The 27,837-nt window shown below is 38.3% G+C and overlaps 1 protein-coding gene across 1 annotated transcript in view; it reads right to left on the reverse strand.

Annotated features, from left to right (window-relative positions):
* Window positions 1–521: 521 nt before the first annotated feature.
* LOC124170019 overlaps window positions 522–27,837 on the reverse strand; it is a 65,198-nt gene continuing 37,882 nt past the window's right edge. Inside the window, exons 9-12 of the mRNA XM_046548704.1 lie at window positions 22,576–22,742; window positions 16,747–16,899; window positions 10,583–10,712; window positions 522–1,673 (exon numbers count right to left, since the gene is read on the reverse strand). Coding sequence (XP_046404660.1) covers window positions 1,280–1,673; window positions 10,583–10,712; window positions 16,747–16,899; window positions 22,576–22,742 — 844 coding nt within the window. The 3' untranslated portion in view covers window positions 522–1,279. The remainder of the gene's footprint in view (window positions 1,674–10,582; window positions 10,713–16,746; window positions 16,900–22,575; window positions 22,743–27,837) is intronic.

Raw genomic sequence — 27,837 nt, forward strand, 5'->3', positions numbered from 1 at the left:
ATCAAAAACTTCGTAAAATCCTGCTTCGTATAATCGAGAGTTTACTGTATATAATATATCACCACATTTCCCATCCACCAACTTAATCACAATAAATATGAGGCAGTCAATTCAAGTAAATATATTACCCACGGGACACTTCCATTTCAACAAATGCTCACTTTATACATAACTTACATATCTGATGGTCAAATCCTAGAGAAAACTTAAATGAATGCATCGTTTTTAAATAGTTTTGGAGTTGTACAAATTCCATGAAAACTTTGAGCACCTTCTTAAAGTCACGCATTGCTACAATCACCATTTAAAAATGTATGAATAAACCCTAATGACAAAAATTAGTCGTTATAGCAACATTTGTGCTGATAAAATATTTTTCAGAGCGATCTTAAATAATGGATACTTAAACATATCTTTTGAATAAAAAAATTAAGATCAATCACCAATTATGTATATCTATATTAAGATGTGGATGTACACGTACTTCTTCCATATAAACGTCCCACCCTGGTTTTTCCCGCTTAAATGAAAAAATGATGGTGGCTAAAGTTAGCCTAAGTGCATGATTTCCTAAATGCGAGGCTCATTTATCGAAAAATAAATGAACAGAAAAAAGTCACTTTTGAAATATCGAAGATCACTTGCCTTGATTATGCTAAAAATGTTTGAAAATCATCAATCCAAGGAAATCAAACTTATGTTCCCATTAATTCTGTTTGATTTCATAGCTTAAAACTATGGCCACAATTTAATGTTATTTAAAGACGAAGAGTAGACTGAAAAGGAAAGCAAAACCATTTTGAAATAAATTGGCCTTCATCCAAAAATTTTCTACGAATATCATGTAAAAAGGTCAAAATGTATAACGTTTCTAGTTTACATGCTCTTTCTGTATCGTCTTTTAACATCTAATCACCGTCATGATTATTGTACTCATTTATTAAATAAATTTAGCAAAACTTCTATAGGAATGCACAACTGCCCCCTGTGCATGGTGCCCGATACATTGGACGGGCTGTATTATTTTAACTACTGATTGCAAAAATTTAAAATTGCATAAATTAGTTAAAATGAACCTTAATAGCCAGAATAATAACATTTTAAATAAATATTTGACAAAAATAACTTTATGCACTAAGGGGTTAAGTAAAACTTCTTTGTTACTAAATACAAAAGCAAAAATAAAGCAATATTTCTCTGGCTCTTAATGTAACACAGTTTTTTACATAGTGCCAACAACGGGGGGGATGCCAACAATAGGGCATTCTATCCTATATGTTTATGAAGATGTGGATGTGCACGTACTTCTTCCAAATAAACGTCCCACCGCTGTTTTTCCCGCTTTCAGATCCTTCCAGAGTTCCGATCTGATCGGGAAGGGGTCATGGTCTATACATCGCGATGCCTCTTCGAACACTCTCTCATTGAGCATGAGAAGAAGTGGCAAGATGATAAAGTTGAGGATCAATATGGTCGCCGTGATGATGCATCGGCAGTCTGCCAACGGATGATTGCCGTCCAAGAGAAATGGCCAACACAGGGCCAAAACAAAGGTTTCAAAGTTGTAGAGGATGTCGTCATATACACTCACTCTCCAAATTCTCATCGGGTACGGCGTGATGAAGACACGGTAGACCATCCACAGTGTGTTGGTAGTTTTTGTCATTACCCGCCTATTGGGAGAAAAAAGACATGAATTCATATGAAAAACACATGACTTGTGCAACAATGCATACAAGGCTCAGCTGAAAATCGACAAGTACTCATTTGCACCCTGCAAAACACCCATGAAAAAAACTGAAGTCATTCTTAAGAATACTGAGGGGAAATAGTAAATATTACCCTCACCGGAAAATCACACGTATCCAATGTGTGTAGTCCATGAGCCAAGATTCAGAGGTCTTGAGGCCTGGTTACATGGTACATTAGAATGTACAAGATTCTGTACATTTTTCTGAATGGTTTTCTGAACAGATTCTTGTACATTCTCATGGACAAGATCCACGAATAGGTGGTTACACCGTACATTTTTTCGGACATTTTTCCGTACATTTTTAAATGTGCAACAAATTATTTTAACGTCAAATACAAACCAATGGGGAACATGCAAACTTATTTAAAGTACTAGAATAATAGGATAGTTACCTCAAATGTACTTGCCGAAAATTTCACGGATGAATAATGTTTTAAAGCAGAGATATGAGTCATTAAAAAAAATCTTCATCGACTGTTTGAAAACACGTGACGGAGCGTGGGCGCGTTACATCACGGCACGGTATCCACTGATGACAGGCCTAGGAAGTGGATAGAAAAACTGTCTATGTGGGGACTCAAATGCATATTTGGCGAATATAATTGCTGCTTTAACTTCAAACTTGGGATTGGGAATATTTTGGGTTGCCAAGGTGTTGTTGAAATAAATAAAGACGATTGTTTGGGGAGCTTTGGGAAGATTAAATTTAAATAAGTTGATTGCAGATTGTGGTCTACCTTACACACCTACATCATTTGCTTAATGTAGTAAGTGTATGGCAGCATGGACCTTCAATAGAAAAACGTGTGAAAAACATATAAATCGTGTATCCCATAAAATCGTATAAAGTGCCCCGTCGTCTAGTACCTCTATTTACTTGCCGGAGAAGGTTTTTGCTTGTATTCGAAAGGACGACAATAAGAGGAATAAGTGGTTGATGATCCACAGAATTGAGTCAAATACATTATCTATATTGCCAAGGGGATATCCTCAACGTAAGTATATGTACTCTTAAATCAAAGTTACCGAAGGTTTTATCAAGTTACTTATTTCACTTTGTAAACAACTCTATAAATGTACCTATCATTCTACCCATTGTAGGATCAAATTATAAGGAAAGTGGCTGTTTACGAGAGTAAATACAGATTACGATTAAACCACGGAGAAAAATAAGGAATGTAAAGGGCAGCCGGACTAGCAAGGAGTCTTTCGCCGATATCGTTCAAATTTGGTAGGGTAGTAGTGTTCCATAATAAAACACATTTTCAAATTTCTCGTGTCCTTAAGCCTTGTGACATAATAAACAGGATATAATAAAGGCAGTTGAGTTTTAGACCTGAAAGCGAGTGTGTCCTGATTTCTCTGTGAATCGGCGCACGCTACATGAATACAAGAGAAATATGAGGCTTTTGGCAAGGTAAATTCAATATTTATTACTGCAATGCCCATAACCTTAATAGTATTTGAAACTTATTTCTTTGTATATCAAATGCTTTTTTATTTCTTTTTAACGATCATTTGGATCTCAATCTTGGACGATTCTCGCGCTTCATTCATTCAGCGCCTTTCCATCTAATCCTTCCATTTACCCATCCCCTTTTCTTCTGTTTCATCCTTTCGCTACCCATATTCAGTGAAAAATCCAAGAAAAGCAAGACGTCAAAATCAAAATAACTATCGGAGCCATGCGTAAACAAAGAAGTCGCCAATACACGCCGGATTAACTAAATAATTTGTCACCTATTTCTTCCGTATCTGTAAAATTAATTGAAAATTTTACCTTCCATCACATAATATAAGTTATTTCTCCTTAGGTAAATATACTTCATGGTCTAGTTATCATTAGTCATAATAATAACATATATTAAAGATGGACACATGCACGTCTCACATTTCAGAAAATTTCATTCGATATTTTAAATTAAGATAACATTAGTACGCACAAGTAATAGTTTTCAAAATAAGAGTATGATAACCATAACAACAGTTACATTAGCGCCTTTTTAAGCGCCTATTTCACTCTTCACTTGTGTTCTTCTTAGATTCCTATTGGTCGCAACGATCTACGTCACCAACATCAGTGACATCTATGGCTAGGCCATTAGGGAGACGGATTCACGGACTTTCACCTAACCGCCCGGTCACCAGAATACGATGGCAAAGTGACTGCCGTTGGCTGTAAACCTTTCGTGCTTTAAGTAGCTCACGTCTACCCGAGTTCTGGAATAAGGGTGCTGGCCTAGGTGCATCAGCAGCTCAGTTACTAATGAGTCGAAGGCTAATGTCCAAATTGCCTATTAGTAGCAAAAGGTTAAAAGCACTGATTCAGAAAGATGTATGCAATAAACTGAGGTCAAATGTAAGCAATATTATGACAGAGGTGCTGTCACCACGCAAGACTTTTACCCAGGTGATAAAGTTGTAATAAAAACAAGAGTCTGGTTACTTGGTGTAGTAGTGGTCAAAGATAGAACACCAAGGTTCTACATAGTAAAAATCATGAGGATTGGATGTTGCGAAGGAATTCATTCCATTTGAGACATTCTATAACCCTTATAAATGATAACAATGTAATTGATAGTGATTACAAAACTAGATCAGGCAGGATTGTGAGAAAACAAAAGAGGTACTGTGATTGATTGTATTTTGAATATTATTTCAATTTTTATTTTGTATTTGATTATTAACAATAATGTAAATTAGGTGATGTTAAAGTACATTACTTTCTTTAAATTTAAACATTTGTAAATTGTAATGGTAAGGTCTGAAAAGTTTGCTACAATTAAATGATTATTGTTATTTTATAAAGTATGATGCTAACGTTGGAATGGTTATTTTCGATTGGGTTGAATTTTTTAAATTGAAAGGAATATGTCATTATATTTTCTCTTTTGTTTTTCAATTGTTTTAAGTGCTGTCTACACTCCCTTTATTCATATGCTCACTGTTGAATAAAGTTTCTTAAGAACACAACAAGAAACATAACTGTGAGTTATTGAAATATGCGAATCAGCCCCCGGTTGGAGGCTGGGTCCATACCATTCGAACGGCGATTAGCATTACTTTTGACTTTCGATCCATTTGTATGCATTTGAAATGCTCTCCCTCCAATGCAGTTGGAGAAGAGTATACCATGACACATATAGCGAAGAGTATACCATGACACCAGATAGACAAATAAACATGGCGGCCGGTCAAGTAAACATTGAATGTCACGCTTGTAAAAACCATTTAAAGGATTGTGAAAAAGCCCTTCCTTGTGAAAATTGCAAGCAATTTTATCATTATAAGTGTACGGGCCTTAAAGAAATTGCTTTGAGAGCTCTGGAGGAAGTTTCCGGATTATTCTGGAAATGTCTTTCATGTCGCGTTATTGAAGGAAACCGACTTAGCAAGATGGCGTGCGACATCGAATTATTAAAAGAAGAGATTAACAATCTAAAGGATAACCCTAAGTTTCACGCGGGGAATGAAAATCGTGTGAAAAAGATAAGTTTTGCTGAAGTGGCAAATCACGTAACAGAGGCCTCACATGACGTAGCTAAGCCGGTGAAACATCGTCAAAGAGATGGAAAAGAGGCTGAGTTTGGAGCAAACACTGTTTCTGACTCAAAACCTTCGGCAAAAAAGGAAAAAACGACCCATGTTGATCAAACCAGCTGCGGAATAGTGCGCCTAAACCATGAACAATCACGAAGAGAATCAGACGACGACGGCTATACCCGAGTGCAACACAGAAGAAAGAAACGAAACTTCTTTGGTATCGGAAAAGGTGCGACTGAAAACAACGGTGCAGGTCTCCGAGCTGCGAAAATGATAACGTACGTATATGTGGGCCGCTTGGCCAGCGATTCCACTGAAGATGAAGTGGTAAAATATGTAAAAAATAAGTTTGACGTCACGTGTGATTCTTGTGAAAAAATAGAAGGTAAAAGTGTACATGGTGCATTCAAACTAGGCGTGGAATACAGTGATTTTAAACAGGTGATTAATCCGCTTCACTGGCCTTCTGGCGTGATCATCAACAAATTTACAAGACCAAGACAACAGTCGACTGACACGAGAGTCGAACCTAAGGGTAAGTCTTCCTGACTAGCTTTCTGTGACTCAAATCAGCAAAAGACACACTCAGGGTTTAAATTACTGGTTTTAAACATTCAGTGCCTGAGTAACAAAATAGCAGAGCTTGAAGCACTAGCAGAGGCAGAGAAACCAGAATTTATATGTTTAAGTGAACATTGGATGAGAGATATAATTATATCAATACCAGGCTATGTGATTGGTGACTTTTATTGTCGGAAAGATCATCGTAATGGAGGTGTTGTTATTTTTGTAAAAAGTACATTAGTTTTTTCTAATATGTCGCATTTGGTGCATAATCTAAATGCTGAACTTATATTTGAATGTGCAGCAGTGAGGTACACTGTAGAAAGTAATGATTTTATTGTATTATCTGTATATAGATCCCCTGTTAGCAGCTTTAATAGTTTCCTAGAAATTTTAGATAATCTGTTGTACACCTTGACAAGTCAATTGTCAAGACCAAATGTTATATTGGCAGGAGACTTCAACTGTAACCTTTTAAAGGACGGACAAGATAAAAGAAGATTTTTGCAAATTTTACAGTCCTATCAAATGAAACCACTGGTAAATACTCCAACAAGGATTACTAATGGCACAGGGACACTACTGGATAACGTTTTCACTGATTACAATGAATCTAATGTTAATACTTCAGTATTTGACCCAGCAATATCTGATCATTCAGCTATTGTATCCATCTTTCATATACATGAGGAGCATCCTCAATCAAAAACCCTAAATCAATGTAGGTTCTTTAATGAGCATAATATGAATTATTTTTGTGTATTGTTGAATCAAGAAGATTGGAAAGACATACATGGTGGAAGACCTCTGAATGTTAACTTTGATGAATATCTTTGTAGATTTAAGTATTACTTCAACTTAGCTTTTCCGCTGCAGTCTGTGGAACACAGGAGTGTCAGCACAAAAAAATGGGTTACAAAAGAAGTTCAAAACTTATCCAGAGTTCTAAAACAAACATTTTTGCAAATACGGTACTCAAATGATGATGGGTTGCGACAGAAGTACTCTCAACTTAGGAAAGAATATAAGATATTTATAAGAAAAGCAAAAAGGGAGTATAATGACCAAAGGTTTAGGAATGCCTCTAATTATTCTAAAGTAGCCTGGGACATCATAAAAAGTAATGTCAATGCCAACCCAACAGTTCTGCCAGATCAAGTTACAAATGAACAAGGGGAAATTACTACAAATCCCATTGAAATCTCCAATGCCCTAAACCACTCATTCTTGCAACTTCCCAAGAGGGTGATTACCACCCAAAGTGGAGCTACTCTCGAAAACCATAAAATAAGTAGCTCATTGTATCTTAAGCCTTGCTCAGAAAGAGAGTTGTCTCTCTATAAAGCCAAGATAGGAAAGAAAAAGTCTGCTGACATTGAGGGAATAACGGGAAAAGTAATTAAAGACTGTGAGTCCCTCATACGAAGACCCTTACTCTCGTTAGTCAACCAGTCCTTGTCAGAAGGTGTATATCCTGATTCCTTGAAGGTATCCAAGGTGGTCTCAGTGTATAAGAACAAAGACAATAGAAATAATCTGCAAAACTACAGGCCAGTATCTATAGTGCCACAATTTGGTAAATTATTTGAGTATGTATTCTGTAAAAGGCTCATTGACTATCTTGATAAGCAAAACATAATATCACTCCATCAATATGGCTTTCAGCAGGGAAAATCGACAGAATTGGCTCTATTTAATGCAATTGATAATATTACACAGGAAATAAATAGTAAAAATAAGGTAATGGGGATATTTTTTGACATGAGCCGAGCCTTTGATGCTGTGGATCATGACAAATTGCTAAAAAAATGTGAATCAATAGGTATTAGGGGCATTCCTCTAAATTGGCTTAAGACATATCTTCATGGAAGAAAACAGAAAGTAGCATACAGGAAAGATGGGACAGTCTATTTCTCCTCCACATTAGAAGTCAATAAGGGTGTACCACAGGGGTCAGTATTGGGTCCTCTTCTCTTTCTAATATTCATCAATGACCTACCTAATAAAATTGTAACCCAAGATAATAAGTGTGTATTATATGCAGATGATGTAACCATCTTATCAAAAAGAAAAAATCTGACCGCGTTAATTGATTCCAGTCAATATATAATAAAATGCATGCAAACTTGGTGTGATGTCAATGAACTAAGGCTAAATGATGATAAAACCCAAGTGATATTGTTTTCTGCTGGGCACAGCCCAAAGGACAATGATCTACTGCAATGTAAAAATAATTATCTTAATGATATGGAATGTGTAAAGTTTCTAGGAATTTATGTGGATAGAAATATGAAGTGGGATGCACATATAGAGCACCTATGTAAAAAACTGAATACAGTGTTTTATCTTATATCAGTATTAAAGCATAGTGTAAGCCAGTATGTTCTGAAAACCCTTTACTATGGACTATTCTACTCAAGAATTTCATATGGAATTATAATATGGGGATCTTCGCCCCAACTTCATGATGTGTTTGTTATACAAAAGAAATTTGTGAGAAGTATGTGCAAACTAAAGTGTCGAGCTCATTGTCGCCCTTTTTTTAAAAGCCTTAAATTACTCACTGTACCTTGCGTATATATATATCAGAGTGTCATATATGTAAAAAGGTATAAAGGTTGTTTTACTATGAATAATAGGATACATTCCTATGAAACAAGGAGATGTAATGACGTTCATGTCAAACAATCGAACCTAGCTCTGGTATCTAGAGGGCCTGAGCTCATGTGTACAAAATTGTATAATAACCTACCTGTATATATTAAAAGTATAGAAAATATTGATGTTTTTAAAAAGAGTGTCTTAGCTTACTTAATAGAGAAGTGTTTTTATAGTATAAAAGAATATCTTCAATCTGAAATGTAACATTTTCTTATGTGAATTTGTTAATTTTGACGTGCCCTATATACTTGTTTTATGATTGTATCATGACATATTGTATCCTTGGGCAAATAAATATTATTATTATTATTATTATTACCATATTTCACTTTCGTTGGAAAATTTTCAGCAGGTAAGTCAGTAGCGAGTTGGAGAAAGTTAGGAGTCGACAAAGACATCAAGAGAAAAGAACCGCTGTCATTCAAATGGCTGCTAGGGAATATCGTACACCATACTGTGTTGTTGCTGTTTTATGGGTTATATGAGAATTCTGCAAGTAAATGGGAAACATCAGTCCAAGGACCGTCCGCCTATTCTGTAACCATCTGCGTGTGATGGAAGCGACGATTCCAGTTGCAATGGTCAAAATAGTGAATTACATGGAGACTTTGGCGTAGCAGCCAATGCATTGCTCTATCCAATTAAAGGTCGCTGCCCTTTTATGCGGTACATGACAAATAAACCAGACAAATTGGGAATAAAGTACTAGGTTTGGACAGATTTTTAAGCAATATACTGCCCAAATGCTGTTCCATACTGTGGCAAAGATGAAGCTTGGCTATCAAATGAAACATTGGAGAAATACAAAGTTACTAAAGTGACCGAAAAATCGAAGAATTCAGTGCTAATTGTAAATTTTAACATTTATTTTCCATTCATTCGGCTAGCAGAAAATTTGAAAAAATGAAAAATTTCTCTCACTTGTATTAGATAAAAGTTGGAATTATTCTTGGAATTACGTAAATCTTGAAATAATTCTCAATTATTGATTTAAGTATAATTGAAAATAAGATGAAAAGCTCAATGTAGCATTCCGTTTCGATTCCATAAGGAATTTATTTATTTTTCGGAAATACCTCTTCTCGCATTTTGATTATAAAATATAATTTCTTACGTAATTTATAAGAACTTAAAAATACGGCTTGCCTTAATGAGAGTTTTCATAGCATCTTACGATCAATATTAGCTCATTTCCAGTTTCAGGACCACACAACGTGATGAAAGAAGCGATAATTGTTTCAAGGTCTAAGAGACAATAGGCTTTATTTCATTCGTTGGTTTAATCCATTTTGATGGAAATGTAGTACCTGCTCAATCCTGTTGAACCACATCGAATTTGATACCAATGTGTGGACACAAAATAGTTTGCCTAGATTATTCAAAGTACAAAAATCACAGTGGGAAAGGATAGGTGTTCATTTGATCAAGATTTGATTAAAAAAGTTGAATAAAATTTTTTATAGGGATGAGTCGATTCCAAATCCCGATTCTCGATTCCACCGATTCTTGGGCACGGAATCGGAATCGAGAATCGATCGCCTAATGTCGATTCCGATTCCATCGATTCCAAGAAGATAAACGTTTTGAGCATAGACGATAAGCCTGGGGCATAAAGGATGCCACACACCTAAGCGGCCGCGGTGTCAGCCTTGCCCGCACGGAGGAAACTCGGAAAATTGATTTTGTTTAATGGCAGGAATTTGAAAATATATCTGGCTCCAAAAATCCTGAATTCGTCTATCCCTAGTTATTTTATTCCATTCAATTCTTAAATTTTAATGACAGCGATGCTACAGATAAATCAAAACCCTACCTGTCAGAAGGAATAAGAATCGATGGAATCGGAATCGAGAATCGGGAATCGATTTGAAGGAATCGGAATTGGAATCAGAATCGAAAAAAAGTGGAATCGACTCATCCCTAATTTTTTACATCTAATACTAATCTAAATTTTACTATTTATACCACTAAATGAAGGATTGACCGTAGAACAAGAAATACAAACTATAATGTGTCTGACTTATATGTATTATGATTTGAATTTGCAAAACATTACTGTACCTGTAATCATCTCGGTCGGATCTGTATTTGTAGAGACAAAGAGAGAGGAATACCATGTAGAAAACAGCAGCCACAGAGAACCACGCTGGATAGAGGGCCATGACCATCGAGAGTGCGATGAACCTGCAACCTATGGATACGGAGGAAAACCACAGGTAAATGCAAGAAGAGAAAGTGAAAATTCTGAAAATTTGATATTATGACACATTTATTGCTCAACAATATAATTGCTCTTGTTTGCCATAAGAAAAAAGTGAAGGGTGAATGTTTATCCCAGCACAAGGTCCGACCGACGACAACACATGCGGATTGCTACGAAATAACCCAGCCAGAGCACATTGCGAGGTAACCTTGTTCCCCGGCGGAAACGCGCGATCGCTCAATAAAGAAATGCGTAATTGATGTTTGATGCAACACAACCAACCACTTCCAACACATGTTTGATCTTCATATGTTGCTACCGTGCTACACTTGCGCAACGACTCAAACGCAATTCGACCCCTTTTTGGGGAAATTGGCAATTTTATTGGTGATTAGATGACCCAGTGAACTTACCTTCTTATCTTTATATCTGCAATTATTTAAGATAAGTTAAAGTATTCCTGATACGAACACAGAAGTCGATTTTAAGAGATACCAATATGGTGTAATACCTTGTGAGTGGATATGGAATGCTGCTCCTTCTTTGATTAAAGACCATTACTTTCTTCATACTCATAATTTTTCCCACATTCCCAGCGGCAGAGATATTCTTATGCTGTGTCCCCTTACACATCTATCCCCCACGAGGAAGACATTCGACTTTCTTCACCATTTCCTTTCACGGGGATCTACACCACATTCTCCATCCACCAGCTGCATGACCCGACTAACTGAGATCATCATAAGCAAGATCGACTTTCAGTTCGAAAACAACACCGATTTTTAATGCCAAGGAGTGCCGATGGGCACATGTATAATAATGGTTAATGCCTTTTTTCCAGGAGAGGTTGAAGTGATGCTCGGGATCTGGTAGCCAATGTTATTCTCTGAAACTAAATAGGTAAGGTAGAAAAAATATCACGGCTCTCTTACACATAGTCGGGTTTGATAGATTTTCGTATATAAAGATTTCGCAAGCCATGACTTAGTTCGAGTAATCTTTGCTTACTCACTTCATGAGATCTATGTTCCAATTATCACCAATAACCATACCAGTTAGAACCAGAAATACAAATTGATGTGCATGAGCAACGGTGTGAGAGACAAAGTTAGATGCAGGGATTCTGTAATAAGAAAGCTCATAGGAAAGAAAAGGAATACGACTTCGGTAATGTAACGGCATGAGGTACTTGTTTAGTACACTTGACACTTCTCTTCTCTCTCATGATTTTAGAAAGCACTGTTACAACTCTTCCCCATCCATTTAGATTAATTACTTCGAATTTTATATTATATAATTTTCATATTAGTTTATGGATTTTAAATAGAACTTAGAATAATGCCTGACCACGCGAACTTCAGGACATTTTTAATTACAAAGTAAAGAAATTTCGTATTGTGCAAATAAAAACTACTATGAATGAAAAAAGGGAGTGCCTCATTAGGGAGTGTATTAAAATCCGCAGAGATTTTTCAAATGCAAAAGAAAAATTTAATGACGAAATATAACGCTGATTTCATCATCACTGATCAAACTAGGTGCTCATATAGAGTAGACATGAAGAGAGCGCTAGTCTCAAAAGGGCAAAATTCTGTGCAGATGGTAGTTTGGAGTATTAAAAAAACTCACCCACTCCTACACAACGCAGTATGCAATAACTACGTCCAGGAAAATACTGCCAAAGTGTTTTTAAGGAAAATACTGCAAAAGTGTTTTTGTGCATTAGAGAGCCAGCAAGCACTGGAAAACTCACACCTCAATTGAGTTTGCTTAAGGCCGCTGTACGAGGAAAGATATGAGTGCACATAGGTGGATCTAGGGGGCCATGGGGGCACGTGCCCCCTCCAGACTTTAAAAATATGCAAGATTTTTTATACTTTCCCAATATCATTGCGTTCGTTTTGTATTACAAGGTATCCTCATGCCCCCCAGAACAAAATCCTGGATACGACCTTGCTTGTGCCCCCCCCCCCCCCCCACTGAAAGAAATCCTGGTTCCGCCCCTGTGAATGCAACTATGTACTGTCTTGAAAAAATTCTCCCCACATATACTTAAGGGTTCTTAGGCAGTGGCGGCGCGTGCGTATACGCATGTTAGCAAGTGCACACCCAAAGATGAATAAATTATAAAAGAAAACTATTCCTTTGCAACGAGAAGGATAAAAATCCTGTCTGCATATGCAAGATACAAGAGCCTCCGAACGCTACAGCTATCTCCTTTTCGAATTCACCGCTCTACAAGTGTGCGATCCCGTGGTATTGCGCCGGGCGCATTGTCGGTCTATGTGTTCGCTTGAGGGTGCTCTGGCGGGACGAAGTAAGCGGGGGGGTATGTACATTTCAAATGGGTGATGGGAGCAGACTCAATGCGCACGCGCACATTTTTGGTGACTGACTCGCAGGTAGTGTAGTGGTGTAGCCGCCACCTACACTACCAGCGCCAAACGCACCTTGACCTGCGCCCAGGTTCTTAGTCCGTCTACAGAGTCATCTGTATGGCCGTTTTCTACACTACTTCCTCATAGGGTGTAAGGAAAGGAGAATGAATTTCACCTACCGTCACTTGTAAAGGCGTGTTTAGAATAATTATTTTAATGCATGCTAATATTATTTCTGTTCATGCAATTTTAAGTGTAGAATGTACCAGTGATATGTTTTGCTTTCTATGAATTCTATTACAACGAAATATGATGCTCATGGATTAGGATTAGCATAATATAATTAAATCATCCTATATCTGCTGTAATGCACACCCTAGATAAATTACCACCAGCCGCCACTGTTCTTAGGGGAGTTTTAATCACTCAATCAAAATACGAGAGTTAAATAAAACACTGAATTCAATGCAATGTGCACTCAGAGCTCAGGGAAACATGTCTTAATAATCACCCTTTAAAATTGCGCAAGGTGGGAAAGTTCCCTTCATTTGTTAGGGCATTGATAATCCTTATTTAAGCCAAGCGCTACCTGCTAGCTGGGTACTCTGCTACCTGCTAGCAGCCTGCATCGTATCGGCACTCATAGTCTCATGGCCAGTGCCGGTTACCGGGACGCAAAGTTTTGTGCATAAGTCGTGGCAACGCATCATTAGTTTGCTCTGGCGTGAGTTTTTGATGCCCATATATATTCTATACTGCGTATAAATCATGTATTTTCGTATCATAGGAAAATAACGATTTGGTTAACTTTGCTAAAATGGCCATTTTTCCAGTTGTCCGTCCGCAGCCACGTTTCTAGAAAAGTTAACAAAATCGTTATTTTTCATCGCAGAGACACGGTTCAAAGACGTGCTTGATTGGCAGGAGTGCGATGAAAACAATCATTTTTCGATGATCGGATTGAGTGATTGATTTTCAACTTGCAGTCGGAGAGGTCACTTTTCGGGAGGTAGGCTACCCCCCGATGATTGGGTCGAGGAGACGGTCCTACGTGGATGAGCTCGTCGAGGATAGGGCCGTGGATTGGCGACCCTTCGTAATGTGTGTAGCACACCCATCCTGGAAGCACCTGCTCCATGGGCCCGCAAAACGCATTTTAACATTTTCGCCGCATATGAGGAGAAGATTTTCGGAGATTGAACAGCAGCGAAAGGGTTAAGTTTTACCTTTATTTTTTCCATGAACTAATAAACAAGCAAACGGGAAAAATGTTGGATAAATACGTATTCCATGAACACTGGTAATTAGAGCGGTACATATCATTTTGACGTCGACGGTAGGTATGACAATAAGAGTTGTTAGATCGAGTCCCGTCACGGCGAACTCAAAAGATTTTTTCAGCACGATCCCTCGTTTTGTATTTATTTAAGGTTTATAATAATTTTAAATGAAGCCAATGAAAACTAAATTAAGTGAGGAAAACTGAATTTCCTCGAGAATTACAAAGTGGCACCGAAAAACTTTGCCCTAAAACTTCCTTAACAGTGCAAATGTTTTCACTCGTACAGAGTATCCTTATGGGTATGCATCACGCAATGATCATCTGTCTTTGCTGGTTGCATCTGCCCCTTACGCAAGGAGATTGTTAATGAGATCCGTGGTTCCCAAAGTGGGCGCTGCTGTAGTCTATGGGGGCGAAAAGTGCCAAGGGGTCGGCAGGGGGGGGGGGGGCGCAGGAGGGTCCTGACAATGTAAAGGCCGCTATACACGGCGAATAATCTTCAGGACTGTTGGCAGTACAAATTTTCATTATTTTTTACATGCCGTGTTCTTCAATATTTTTATTATTACTAATATGAGCTTTTGATATATTTTTCCATCATTCTGGGATATTTCGGGTGGGGTAAGATGAAATGGCAGCTGAAATGTGAAGAAAATTTGTGAAAATATTGCAAAAAAAGGAAAGGTTGATAATTTTCAATGTTTTTTTAAACATTAACGGAAACTAATCCCTCCCAAATATACATCCTTACCATTTATTATCATTTTTACAACATTTAACCTCTCGAAAACCAAATAAGAAGTATATATACTAATATAATCATTTTCATTCCCCCAAATTATTGCAAAAGTGATGAAAATTAGATGGGGGGCTTCCCTCCGAAAATGGTGGGTGACGGAGGAAAACGGATGTCATATTCGGATTCAGGAGGTCATTTTACATAGGCAGGAATGGTACCAGGGCTCGAGAAAAAATTATTTTTTGCCGTCCAGTGTAATTGAAGAGTATGCAGTGGAGAAGCTCGTGTATTTTTGCAAAACGCCTCGGATTGTCCGCTAGCACTTGACAGTAGGAGTGGGGTAAAAGCGAGCTACCTGTTGAAAATAAGAAGTTGGATGAAGCCGAGTATCAGATAGGTGTGCCGCTGAAATGGCGTTTGGTAGATAAGAATGTATACATCAGGCAGAAAACCATCGTAGCAGTGTAAATGCCAAGACAGCATGCAATCATTTTTCGCGAGGTTGTGTGTCCACTTAGAATATTTGAAAGAGATGTTGGTTGAATCAGCTATATGCCCAATTGTTTCCATAAAATTAAAATATTGCATTAATCAGCTAAATTCCTGTTAGAATCCTTTAAAGGAAATAAAAATTTATCCCCAAAATCCAGTGTTTCCTGCTGCAAGGGCAACCATGTCAAACATTCCTGCATTCATCGTTTGGTATTCGAGGTATTCGAATATTCGAGCAATGATTTAATATACAAATTCGATATTCGAGTTCGAGATATTTGCTATCAATTCGACCCATCTCTAATAAATATTAATCAAAAAATAATATTATATTTCTACTAATTAAACGAAATATGTGACTCCTTGCGCCAGTCTTTGAACTGTTCAATAACGCTAACGCCGGGTTTTAATCCTCTCTTTACCACCGGCTGACACTTTTTCGAATACCTTCCTTTTAAATGTAGCCATTCTTAAAAAGGATAATACCACACTAGCCCTTATCTTACCTTATATATGGCGCCTTACGGTAAAGAAAAGTATGCGATGCTCTTTCGGGAAATTTAAAATGGTTTTAAATGTACATATAAAGAAACACAAAACGAGTAGAGGACCTGAAAAAAATGACCATAAAATTCTACGATGGGGATTCAATCCGGCACACATCACAATCTCAGCCGCTCATTTACTCCACTAGGCCACCGTAACTCATTGCAGTGAAGGCTTTATAACACGTAAAAAAGAAACCAACTGAAAACCGAGGCAAGTACGTAGTACATGCACATGAAATAATCATTAAATCCGGCATTAAAGGAAACAGAATGATCAATTTTCATGTAAATATCGCTCTAAGAGCATGTTTCTCCACACGCAAATGAAATATTTTTGTTGAGTTACCACGGTAAACAAAAAGAGTAAGGGAAACTAAAAGTTCTTGAGAAGAAAAATGGTCTTTTTTGGAAGGAAATTTTCAGCTGTTTAGTTAATCAAGAATTGGTCCATGTTTGAGTTTCAATGGTATTTCCCGTAAGGACAAACAAGAAAGTGAGTATAATATAATGTGGTAAAATTGGGAGCTCATAAAGAAAATAATAAGTAAAATATAATGTAAAACGTGTAAAATACAGTGCTTACCCACGATTAAGAAGTGAGCCACAAAGTCGGAGGCTCTGTGTAACAGCTTGAAGTTGTTCTTGAGGCCATCGTAGTGTTCTGAGTAGTGGAACAAATGGAGGGTCCAAGAAAAAGATACAAGCGATACCACGATTCCTGTGATGGTCACGGGCCCTGGAAACGACAAAAAAGTCACACATTAACAACATTGTTTAACAGCGTAAAAGTCATCTTCACCCTAGGCATTTATGCCCGATAGATTTAAAAATGTTACTAATACGATCGTATCACCCACACTAATGTTGCAAGTCACATACCCTGCCAATAAGGAAAGCACATATGCCAGGAAACAGCGCCTAAATGGCAATAAATTAATCACGTTGAGAAACAGGGTATGACAACATAAATCGCATTGTTCAAAACTTAATAAAACCTATTATGTGACCCAGAACTTAAAAAAATATTTTAAATGTACGCAGATATTTTAAGTCCTTTTATTTACAGTTTTGAAGAAAAAATAAGGCTTCCCCACGGATTGAATGAACTGATACAAGTTGTTTGCAAATACTCTTGCTAGTGTAGCATGGGTATTTCTGTGGGTATCTACAAGGATTTTGGTCTTCAAAGCTCATCACGTCCCTGAATTGTTCTCATTAACATGGGATTAAAAAACCCCATTGGGAGCCAATAATTATGGAGGGTTGAGAGGGTTGACTTAGAAACGCACGTAGGGACTTCTTGTCAAGAAAGGACCGATAGCTAGGATCGTCTGAGAATACAGCCCTACATGTTCGAGAGCTGGGGGATGCAGATGCATTTCGTTTCATTTATATATGGCGCTGCTTTTAGTGCTGAGTATTGGGCGACGTGTATTACATTTGCTTTGAAAATGCCTGTTTATTTGGTATTTTCTTTTTGAGTACTGAGACAGGCTCTTTTTACAGCGGTCTGGAGTTGCTCATGGCATTAAGTTTGACTTGTTTATTATGTGCCATTGAAAAATTATTTTTTAACGCTCAGAGACGGTCATTTCAACTGCCATTATCAAGTGCCAAATTCCATTTGTTCACATCCCAAAATGCTGAGAAAACTTATTCACCTTAACCAGAGAATATACGTCTCCGTTACGGGTTTAACTTATTCTCAGCCTCATACGCTTCCTGAGTTTTCAAACTCTCAGCTAAAGAAACTTCCTCAGCAGCACATTCAAGACGCTATTCCCTCATTGATGAAATTGAATTAGAAAACAAAGCTATTGTAATTTTCGGCCACAACATATAATAACTAGAGATGGGTCGAATAGCAGATTTCTCGAATTCGAATATCGAATTCGAATACTAAATCATTGCTCGAATATTCGAATACCTCGAATTTCGAATACCTCGAATACTAAATGATGAATGCTGGAATGTTTGACTCGGTTGCCTATGCAGCAGGCAACACAAGATTTTGGGGAGTAATTTTGATTTCCTTAAAATGATTCGAACAGGAATTTAGCTGATTAATGATTAATTTAATTTTATGGAAACAATTGGGCATATAATTAATTCAACTAACATCGCTTTACCCCCACTCCTGCTGCCAAGTGCTAGCTGACAATCTGAGGCATTTTTCAAAATACAAGCTCTTTTCCACCGGATATACTTCAATTATTTTCAGTCCATCTTTGGGAGTTCTCACGAGATAAGAAGATGAATTGGAATTGCTATCAGGGAGAAACCAAATATTCTGAGAAAATATCCTTTTGTCTGTGACTGTAACAATAAAGATTTATAGCACCACTCATAAATTGTAACTTGATATATGTTTTCGGAAAAAAATACCGCATCAACTTCCGAGAAGCTCTGCTGCTCATATCGAGTTTCGCCAGAATGCTAAGTCTCCGTCATGTTATGACATTTATTTCTTTGCGTAAACTGCTTAAATAAACTCAGAAATACGTCGTGTTTGGTCTTTTTCTTTTTGAAATTACGCACACATTACTAATATTTCAATTCAATAAAGGTGTAACATCAATTGACGAAAGTCATTCTTAGACACCCTTTGTGCTAATAGATGACTCATGCAGCGGTTGACCTCCACAGAAATGGGGAACTTCGAAGCTGGTAGGAAAAAAAAAGGTCAGTGGGGGAGGAAAAGGAGGGCCCGAAACACGTTTCTATTGTTCTCGTGTATTTTATCCAAGCTAAGGTCTTCGTAATATGATCCCTGCGCGAGCTGTGTCGTTTTTTTTATTTCGAAGAAGAGGAAAGCTTCGGAGGGGGGGCTAGTGCTGAATGGAGAGGGATACCGGACCTTGGGAAATGCGCTAATGTAAGTATCCCACGGTACTCACACAGCAGTTGACCTCCAGAAATGGGGAACTCCGAAGCAGGTAGCCAGAAAAAGGTCAGTGGGTGAGAAAAAGGGGGAGGGCGTGAAACACGTTTTTATTGTTCTCGTAACTCGATATTTTTTTCGAAGCAGGGGTCTTTGTAATGCGATCCCTGCGCGAGCTGGGACCTTTTGTTTGATTTCGGAGAAGAGGAAAGCGTCAGAGTGGTTGAGGTGAGTGCTGAATGGAGGGGGATAGAGGATCGTGGGAAATGCCCTAAGGTTGCTATCCCACGGCACTGAGGTTCTCCTGGTGGGGGGAATCGGGGATTTTCGGATTTTTTTCACCCGACTATTTTCGGTTCCCCTCGTCGAACACTTTTCACCGCTAAAATCCACGAATTTGATGCAATTCGTCAACTTGCGTAAAACGGCGCTGCGAGCACTAAATAACAACAGTTCTCTACATTTTTCCGAGTCACTACCAACGACATGCGTGCGACAGTGTATGACGTGAAATTCAAAGTATTCGAGGTATTCGAAAGCGGTACTTTTCGCATAACTATTCGAAATCTCGAATATCGAATACTTTCTAGTATTCGAGGTATTCGAGTATTCGCGGATACTATTCGCACATCTCTAATAATAACTATCAGTAGACAACACAAAGTTTACCATGCAATATAGTAAGTTAATTATCCAAAACGGTTGTAATAATAAGTTACGGTATGACACCTGTTATAAAAGAAAGAGGATACAATTGAAAAATTATTTATACAAATAATATTGAATATACTATTCCTATAAAATAATTTACTCTTAAACAGCAAAATATACATTCTATTCAACAACCGGATCACCAGGGTAGAAAAACGGCACAACTACACACAATAAAAATAACGTTCAACTAGTCATGCAATAAATAATACAAAAGGGAACAGCATAAGTTGATATATGCAGTTGAGTAGGTAAGGTTTACACTCATCACAACGAACAGGCAGGCACGGGATCAAGGGAAATCAGGAGATTCACTCACTTGCACACGCAAAACTAAGGAATAATGCGGCACCCCTACGTTAAAATGAGCACCAATTCAACTATCCTACGCTAATAAAAACAAAATTACCGTATTTGCGCGAATCTAAGACGAGGTTTTTTTCCTTCCAAACTCCGGGAGGTTCGTCTTACAATCGCATGCAAAATTCTCAACGTCAATCAGGTTGCATAATTTACTTCCGAAAAAAATGAAGGTTACCCGAGTTTGCCACCTGATAGCGATACAACGAAAAATCAACGTCAAAAATAGCTTAACAGTAATTTAGCACATTTAATTTTGTGTTCAAGTAAAAGAAATTCCATTTTTGGGCAGCAGGGAAAGATTCGGCGCGTGCCGATCAGTCGTCGGGTGCACTTCTGCCGTGTCCGTGAGATCACCTTCTTTACCCTGGGTTCGGCTCCATTCAAGTTAAAGCTTGATCAACTCACAAAATGTTCGTGTGATTGGTTACAATTTACCTAAATTGTAACGTTAAAGCCTCAACGCCGTCGTGGAATAAACTGCTATGAAGTTGTTTAATTTTTCTCAGAGCAAGGATAAGAAGGCAACATGATTTGCCTCTGTGTAGATCGATTCAGTTGTGATTCAGTGCCTCTCAGAGTATTACGATGGCAGAGAAAAGAAGTCATTTTACAGCCGCTTTCAAAGGAAAAGTTATTCAGTGGAACCCCGATCTATCATTCCCTCATTGTTCATTTTCCCGCATTCATCGTTCGCCGTTTCTGGTCCCAAATAAAATCCCACATAGACAGTGTAATTTTTTTACCGCATCTATCGTTCCCCGAAGTATCGTTTTCCTGCATTGATCGTTTGAAGATCAAGGTCCCGACGAAAAATTATTCCCACATCCATCATTTGATGAAAATGAGACGAAATGACTTAGTGTCATTTATGGCTGATAACAAAAGGCACACATTTTGAATCTTCCCCAGGAGAGGGAACTACCATAGGGAGAAGCTCAGTTCTGTGGGAAAGTAGCATTAGCGCATTTCCCAAGATCCATTATCCCCCTCCATTCAACACTCCCCTCCCCCTCCAAAGCATACATCAAGTTACAATTTATGAGTTATGCTATAAATCTATATTGTCACAGTCACAGACGAAGGGATATTTTCTCAGGATATTTGGTTTCTCCCGGCTAGCAATTCGAATTCATTTACCCTTCTGGCACTACGCTAATTAGAAAAGAACGGGTATCTTTACAACAAAATATTTCATGGCACTGTCATATGGTCAGGCTTCGCCCTCTGCAGTATGCTCTGCATAAGCCATACGCGATAGCATCAGTTCCGAACTTCACCTTGTACGAGTGGTTCCCTACTTTTCAGGGTGAACTAGGGAATAAAAACACTCCAATGGCCGTAACAAGGGACCTCGTCACAGGTATAAAACAAAACTGTGTGGTATGCTGTAATGGGAATATTCACAGCAGTGAACAATCCCAGCCTCTCATCCGGTAACCCTTCACTAACACACGATCAACAGTGTAGAAACCTCCGCGAGGGAATTTGAGGGACCTCGCTAAGGCTGCCTACGTTGAATCCAATCACTCGCTTAACTACGAAGGAACCTTCACGAGGGTTTTTTGGGGCCTCGCTAAGACTGCTTAAGTTAAGAAACACACACTCACACAATCAATCACACACACAACACTTACCCCGTGGGTTGTACTCCAGGAGAATTAGCTCGAAAATGAGCGATGGAACTGCCACCTGGACGGGATAAGCATACCGGTTTCGGAATCCAAGATTCCCTTCTCAACGCAACCAAGGATAAAAGCTTCACTTCAGTTAATCAGTTTTAGAAAAAGTTGTTAAAATGATAGTGTGTGCTTCCTATGAACTCCCTTGATTGACATTTCGTCTTCAAGTAAAAATATTGTCTTCCAGAAAAGGTTAATAGTTTTAACCAGCAAACAGCCCACTTTTAAAACGGAGAAGAGTTTGTTATTGGAATTACTAACGTTATATTTCCTGAAAATTTGCTTTCAATGTGACGAGGCAATTAATGAATGATCGATGTCAAGCTGAAAATTGCAAATATTGTCTGGCATACTTTATTTATGCACCTCAGAATGGGTTTACCAACAATACACTGATCGTGTTCCGATTCTGTGAATGAACAGTATCTGCGATTGTCATTGTGACCTCAGTGCTTTGTCGACTGACTTGCTTTTACCAAGGGTGACCAATTCGACCCTACTAACTTCAATCTCTTTGCCCACACCTCCGTCAGAGGCGTGTAATGAGAAATGACTCAATTGCAGCCGACCAATTATGCCCGCATAATCATACAGTTTTGCATTTCTCACTTACAGTTGGCAGAGTTTGAAGAATCAGAAAGAGTAAGTATTACGTAGCCATTCCATTTCCATATCTAACTTTCCATTCTCCGTTCTCCGCATGTTAAGGCTTTCAGGAGAGTTTCTTTCAATTCCATCGACCAGAGCGAACCCTGATCATACATGCACATACACTCACCGACCGTCTTGCCGTTGCCTAATTGGACGATGGCGATGACCAATTGGAGGAGAAGCTGCGGCGCAGACTCATTCAGCCCCTCGTGCATCTTCCACTTGAGCTGCCACTGTTCGTTGTATACCATCGCAGCGAAGGAATGCACGTTAATCAACGATATTTCACTCCAACTGAAAAAGAGAGTCAAGAAAAACTGTTATTCCGTAAATAATTTATATTCAGGTCTCATGCCCACCCTCAGTAATTTCTTTTACTCCAAGTCAAGTCCCTTACTACCAGTCGAACCCAGCACTTCAACAAAATGTAGATAAATAATATCATTATATCGGCCTTTTATTCAATTTTGTATTTAAAGAAATCCCTAAATAGAAATAAAACGCTTCTTTGTAGAATAAAAACACCTTGGGAAGATTGTTAAATAATGCAAAAGATGTGATTGAACCCAAGTTAAAATCAGGTACAGTAGAACCTCACTTATGAAACTTTCATTGGAAAACCAAAAAAAGTTTCATAAGTGAGGAAGTTTCATGTGTGAGGTTTTTCGGTATTTAGCATGAAATCCTTTCCTATAGGGGCTGGATTGTTTCCAGGATGCAATCACTTATTTGGAGGCAAGAAATTGAAGCCTAATGATCCTATTTTCTCAAAAGTAACACCCCAGATGATGTGTTACTTTAAGAGAAACATAATTTTACATTCCTGAACAACATTACCCACGGTTGAACGCCTAGTATTTCTGGTACTAAGCTGCAAGGCTATCATACTGGAGAGATTTCGGAATGATGGCACTAAATGTTCACAGAGAAGCTAATTTTTTTAAAAAAGTTGACTCATTAAAAGCAGTTTTCAGGAAATTCATTTTACCACCTATAGGCAAACCCCAGATTGGAGATTGAAGAAATGAAATACCTGAGGAAAGTCATCCAAATTAACCCCGTAATTAGGGAGCAAAATTTCACTAATGCATGACAAGGGCTTCACACCCTATGGACCCGGGTTAATGGCAGAGGCAGAAAGTTTTCAGAGATGGCTCTATCCCTGCTTGAGAGTAGTGTGGACGGAACTTCCAGTGCAACACACTGTCCGGCAGATGCGACATTAAGCCCTGGTTAAGCCAATCGTTACAACTTGGCTAATTCCAACACAGGGTTTCTATACTCCCTCTCGTACCTCATGGCGCAAATGACCCCAGCTGTCAGTTTTCTCCCTCTAAATACCATGCCATAGATAATATGGAGCACCTGGCAGTGGCGTAATTATGGTTGGGAGATGAGGGGATAGATCCCTCTCCAAAGCCTCAGAGAAATTTAAAAATAATTAAAACACAAGTCTAGCTTTGATAAACAGCAACTGCATCTACTTTAAGTTAAATTTTATGTGCAAAAATTATGTAGAACATATTTACAGGCATGCCATTTTCTTTATTGCACGGGAATCCCCGTTGCCTTGTATGGGAGGGGGGGGTGAAGCTGCCCCCCAGGTACTACCTTCACCCCCAAAGCATATTCCTAGTTACGCCACTGGTACCCGGGATATTCCGTGACTAAGTTCACTTTTCCGGTGCTTAGAAAACTTTTAAGTGAGCATTTGAAATAATCGCGCAACTGCTGTCAGTGATGAATGGACAAAAATAGATTAAGAGCCCGGAAAAATCTCCCCTCTCAATAATGTTTATGCACTAAAAAAGAATTTTTCCATGGCATTTTAGCAATAATAGATTGAATCTACCGGGTATAGCTTCTCTGCCGGCATTCTTCCGCGAATTCAGCGCCGGGAACTTCGACTCGCAAGCCCTGTGATTCATCTCCAAGTAATATTTTGCTTCCCCATATCTGGAAACAACACCAAGACTGTTTTTGTACTTCGATATAATGGTTTGTAACATATAAATTTAAGTTGTTTGTTGTGGATTTTGGTGTGACGTGAACCGGGGAAGGTAATAATGAGCAGCAGAGGTGGAGGGAGGTGATTGTTGTGGTTGTGGACGGCGCGGGAGGAGAGGCATGGAAAGAGGAGTTGCATTGTAAGAGTGATGGCCGACGGGTGTCTCTTCCGAGATTGATTTATTTAAAGTGTATTTGAAAGTGGAGTAAACCAAGAGAAAATAAAAAACGTTACAGGTTATAAGTCATTCCTGAGTTGAAAGGAACTGCCTCATCTCTCGCGTTTTGAATTTGACGTTAATGATTACGTTACTACTAACGACGCGAGTTATTCTCCGGGGGCATTCGTACTAACTCTCGTTCAGTTAAAAAATAAACGCTTGCCACCAGGCAGTCAAGGTCAAACTATATTTCATTCAAATCCACAGATACAAGTTGGGTCAGTTTTGATCTGCACGCCGTGTAAGCAACTTTCCTCCGCCTCAATTCATCCCGCGGATGAGGGATTAGCCCGCGGTATGAGACCACGCATGCTGTTTTTGCCATCATGTTGAATCACCATCGACTTACGTCCATACTACAAATACGATTATCTTTTTTGGATGACCTTGGAAGCCAAAAGTTTGGTACGCGAGGATTTTTAACGGCTCATTTAGGTGTTATTTCGCTGGGGCGACGGGAAGCATAACCTTGGAAAATACTAGACAATCTTCCATCAGAGATAGATATTCCGGATTAACGATCATCCACTGCAGTTAAAATTAGCATCTAATGAACAGCATCGCTCATTATTAAAATTAATTATTCTTCATTGACATATCTATGTAATGAGTGCATCCTACCCCCGCTCCTATGACTAAAATTTGCGCGCATACCGCAAACTTCTCGTAGAGCGGTTCTCTGACAAGTCGTATAAGTGAGGTATTTTATCTCATTGGACTGGAAAAATACGTTTCGTAACCGAGGTTGTCGTATAAGTGAAGAGTTTCATAACTGAGGCTGGAAATATATGGGTTCACATGGGGTTATTCACCGGACCAAAAAAAATCGGCGTATAAGTGAGGTCATCGTATAACTGAGGGTCATATAACCGAGGTTCTACTGTATCTCTAAATTAAAGCGTAACAAATGTGATTCATGTTATATCGGCCAAATGGGACAAAACTTCAAGACAAGGATGAAGGATCACGAAGCATGCTGGAAGAACAAGAATGATACGTCAGCTTTCGCCCGGCACCTTTTGGAAATGTACCAAAGCAGTTTTGAACCAGAAATAATCCATTTTACTGGGAAAGGAAGGACGTGTGGTTGCCTTAGAATTTCGAAAGATAGCTACAAACCAAAAACCTTGTTAACCATGTAATCTTCCTTGTGGCGTCATGTACCAGCTTTGGCATGCACTTTTGGAGACTTACGTGTTGAATTCATAAAAAATAATCAGTGATTCTTTGTCTAACGTTGAAGGATGAACATTTTTTGCAGTAACTGTGAAAATGCTAACTCTACAAATAAGATACCCTTGTACCCTTACTATGGACGCTGAATAGGTGGTTGTATTCGAAGGATAATAAAATGCTAACATCTATGCCGTTTATTTGAAAAATGTATCTATTCAAATGTGGAAGATATTTAAGGTACGTGATGCTGTGACGTCATGTGCCAATAGTTGCCGTTAAGGTACTACTCTTGACAAACTTTCTTTCAACCCCCTTCCTCTGCAGGAATTACCAATCCCAGCTCGGTACCAACTCCACTCCATCAACAAACGTAGTGTACATTAACCTGTCCCCAACATATGTTTTATATTCTCTGTATTTGATAATAATGGTGTAGTAGCTGAAACCGGTCATAAAATAGAAATTTTCTATTTTTTGGAAGTAAAGAAGTGTCTTTTATTGATAGTATGGAGTCCTTGCACCAGGTATGACCATAAAGTTTCAATTTAAGTTGGCAATGAGTAGAAAAAATTTATTTTCGAGTCAAAAGCTAAGCAAATGTTTCAATCGACCAGTACTCCTTTTGTCACTGGTGGACAATAGTATCCTGTCAGCAATACTGCAACACCTTCAACCTACTTGTCTGCCTAAAGGCCAGTATTTAGAACATGATAGCAATAGGCTCTCGGTAGGGAACTTTTTCCCGGAGATAGCAGAAGCTCTACGTCAATGGTGGTGCTCACAGAAAGCATCAATACACGGAAAATGGTGAAATTAGTGGGAAAATTTCCGTGAAGGGGATTCATCGATTTTGAACGAACTGGAAATTTAAGGTGAAACTTAGTGACACGTAAGCAAGTGAATTATTAGCTAAGATCGTTTTTCGAACTCATCTTTAAGTGGGTATCTACGGAATTTTGAAATAGCAAAGGTATGAGAGAGAATTAACGTAAATTTTTTTTGTCAATCCACTGTATACAGAGAAACAATCTATCAGGTCCCTTTAGCCTCTTAATTATTCGAACATCACTTCATCTCTACTAGGGGCCAACCCATAGTTAGTTATTTATATCAATGAGCAAATTGGTTCCATTACCAAAATTAACATAAGCTCAAATGCAACATTTTTATAGGCTTAACTTGATGTGACATAAATAATGACACACTAACTTCTAATACTAATTTTAAAATTTTGTACCGAATCTAAGACGAACACGATTCTAAGACTCCTTAAGACCCTTTTAGAAACTCCAATAGGGAAAAATTTTTTTCCTAATAACGATGCCAATGAACGGTGAATGCGGGAATCTTTGGCTAGGAAACGCAGGATTTTTTTTTGCGCGTGATTATGATAGTCAGTATAGGATTCAAACAAGATTTTGGCTAATTACGGAAGTACTAGTACTATATCAAGACACTTAGGTCCAATAATTGTTTATTTGACTAAGTTTCTTCGGCAGGACCATGGTCCGAAGACGAATATAATTAAACTGGTGAAAATGAAACCTGACTTTATGAAACACACGGAAAACGCTCGGTGGTTTGAAGTCAAGCCATCCGGGAAAGTAGGGAACCACTCGTACGAAGTGAAGTTCGGAACTGATACTACATATCACGTACGGCATGCACAGAGCATACTGCCAAGGGTGAAGCATGGCCATATGACTGCGACATGAATTTTTTTTCCTGAAGGTACCCATTCTTTTCTAATTAGTTTTCTAATCTTTGATCTTCGTCAGTAACTATTCTGTTTTAGGAAAAAAATTCCGCATTAACTGCCGAGAAGCTCAGCTACGAGGATATCATGTTTCGCTATCGTATTTTTCCATCTAGTGCATTGCTAAAAAATGCTCAAATAACGTTAGAAATATGTCGTGTTTTGTCTTCCTTTTTTGAATTACGTGCACATAACAAATATTTCAATCTAATAAATGTGTTATACCATA

This window comes from Ischnura elegans, chromosome 13 (assembly GCF_921293095.1).
Source record: "Ischnura elegans chromosome 13, ioIscEleg1.1, whole genome shotgun sequence".
Lineage (NCBI taxonomy): Eukaryota > Metazoa > Arthropoda > Insecta > Odonata > Coenagrionidae > Ischnura > Ischnura elegans.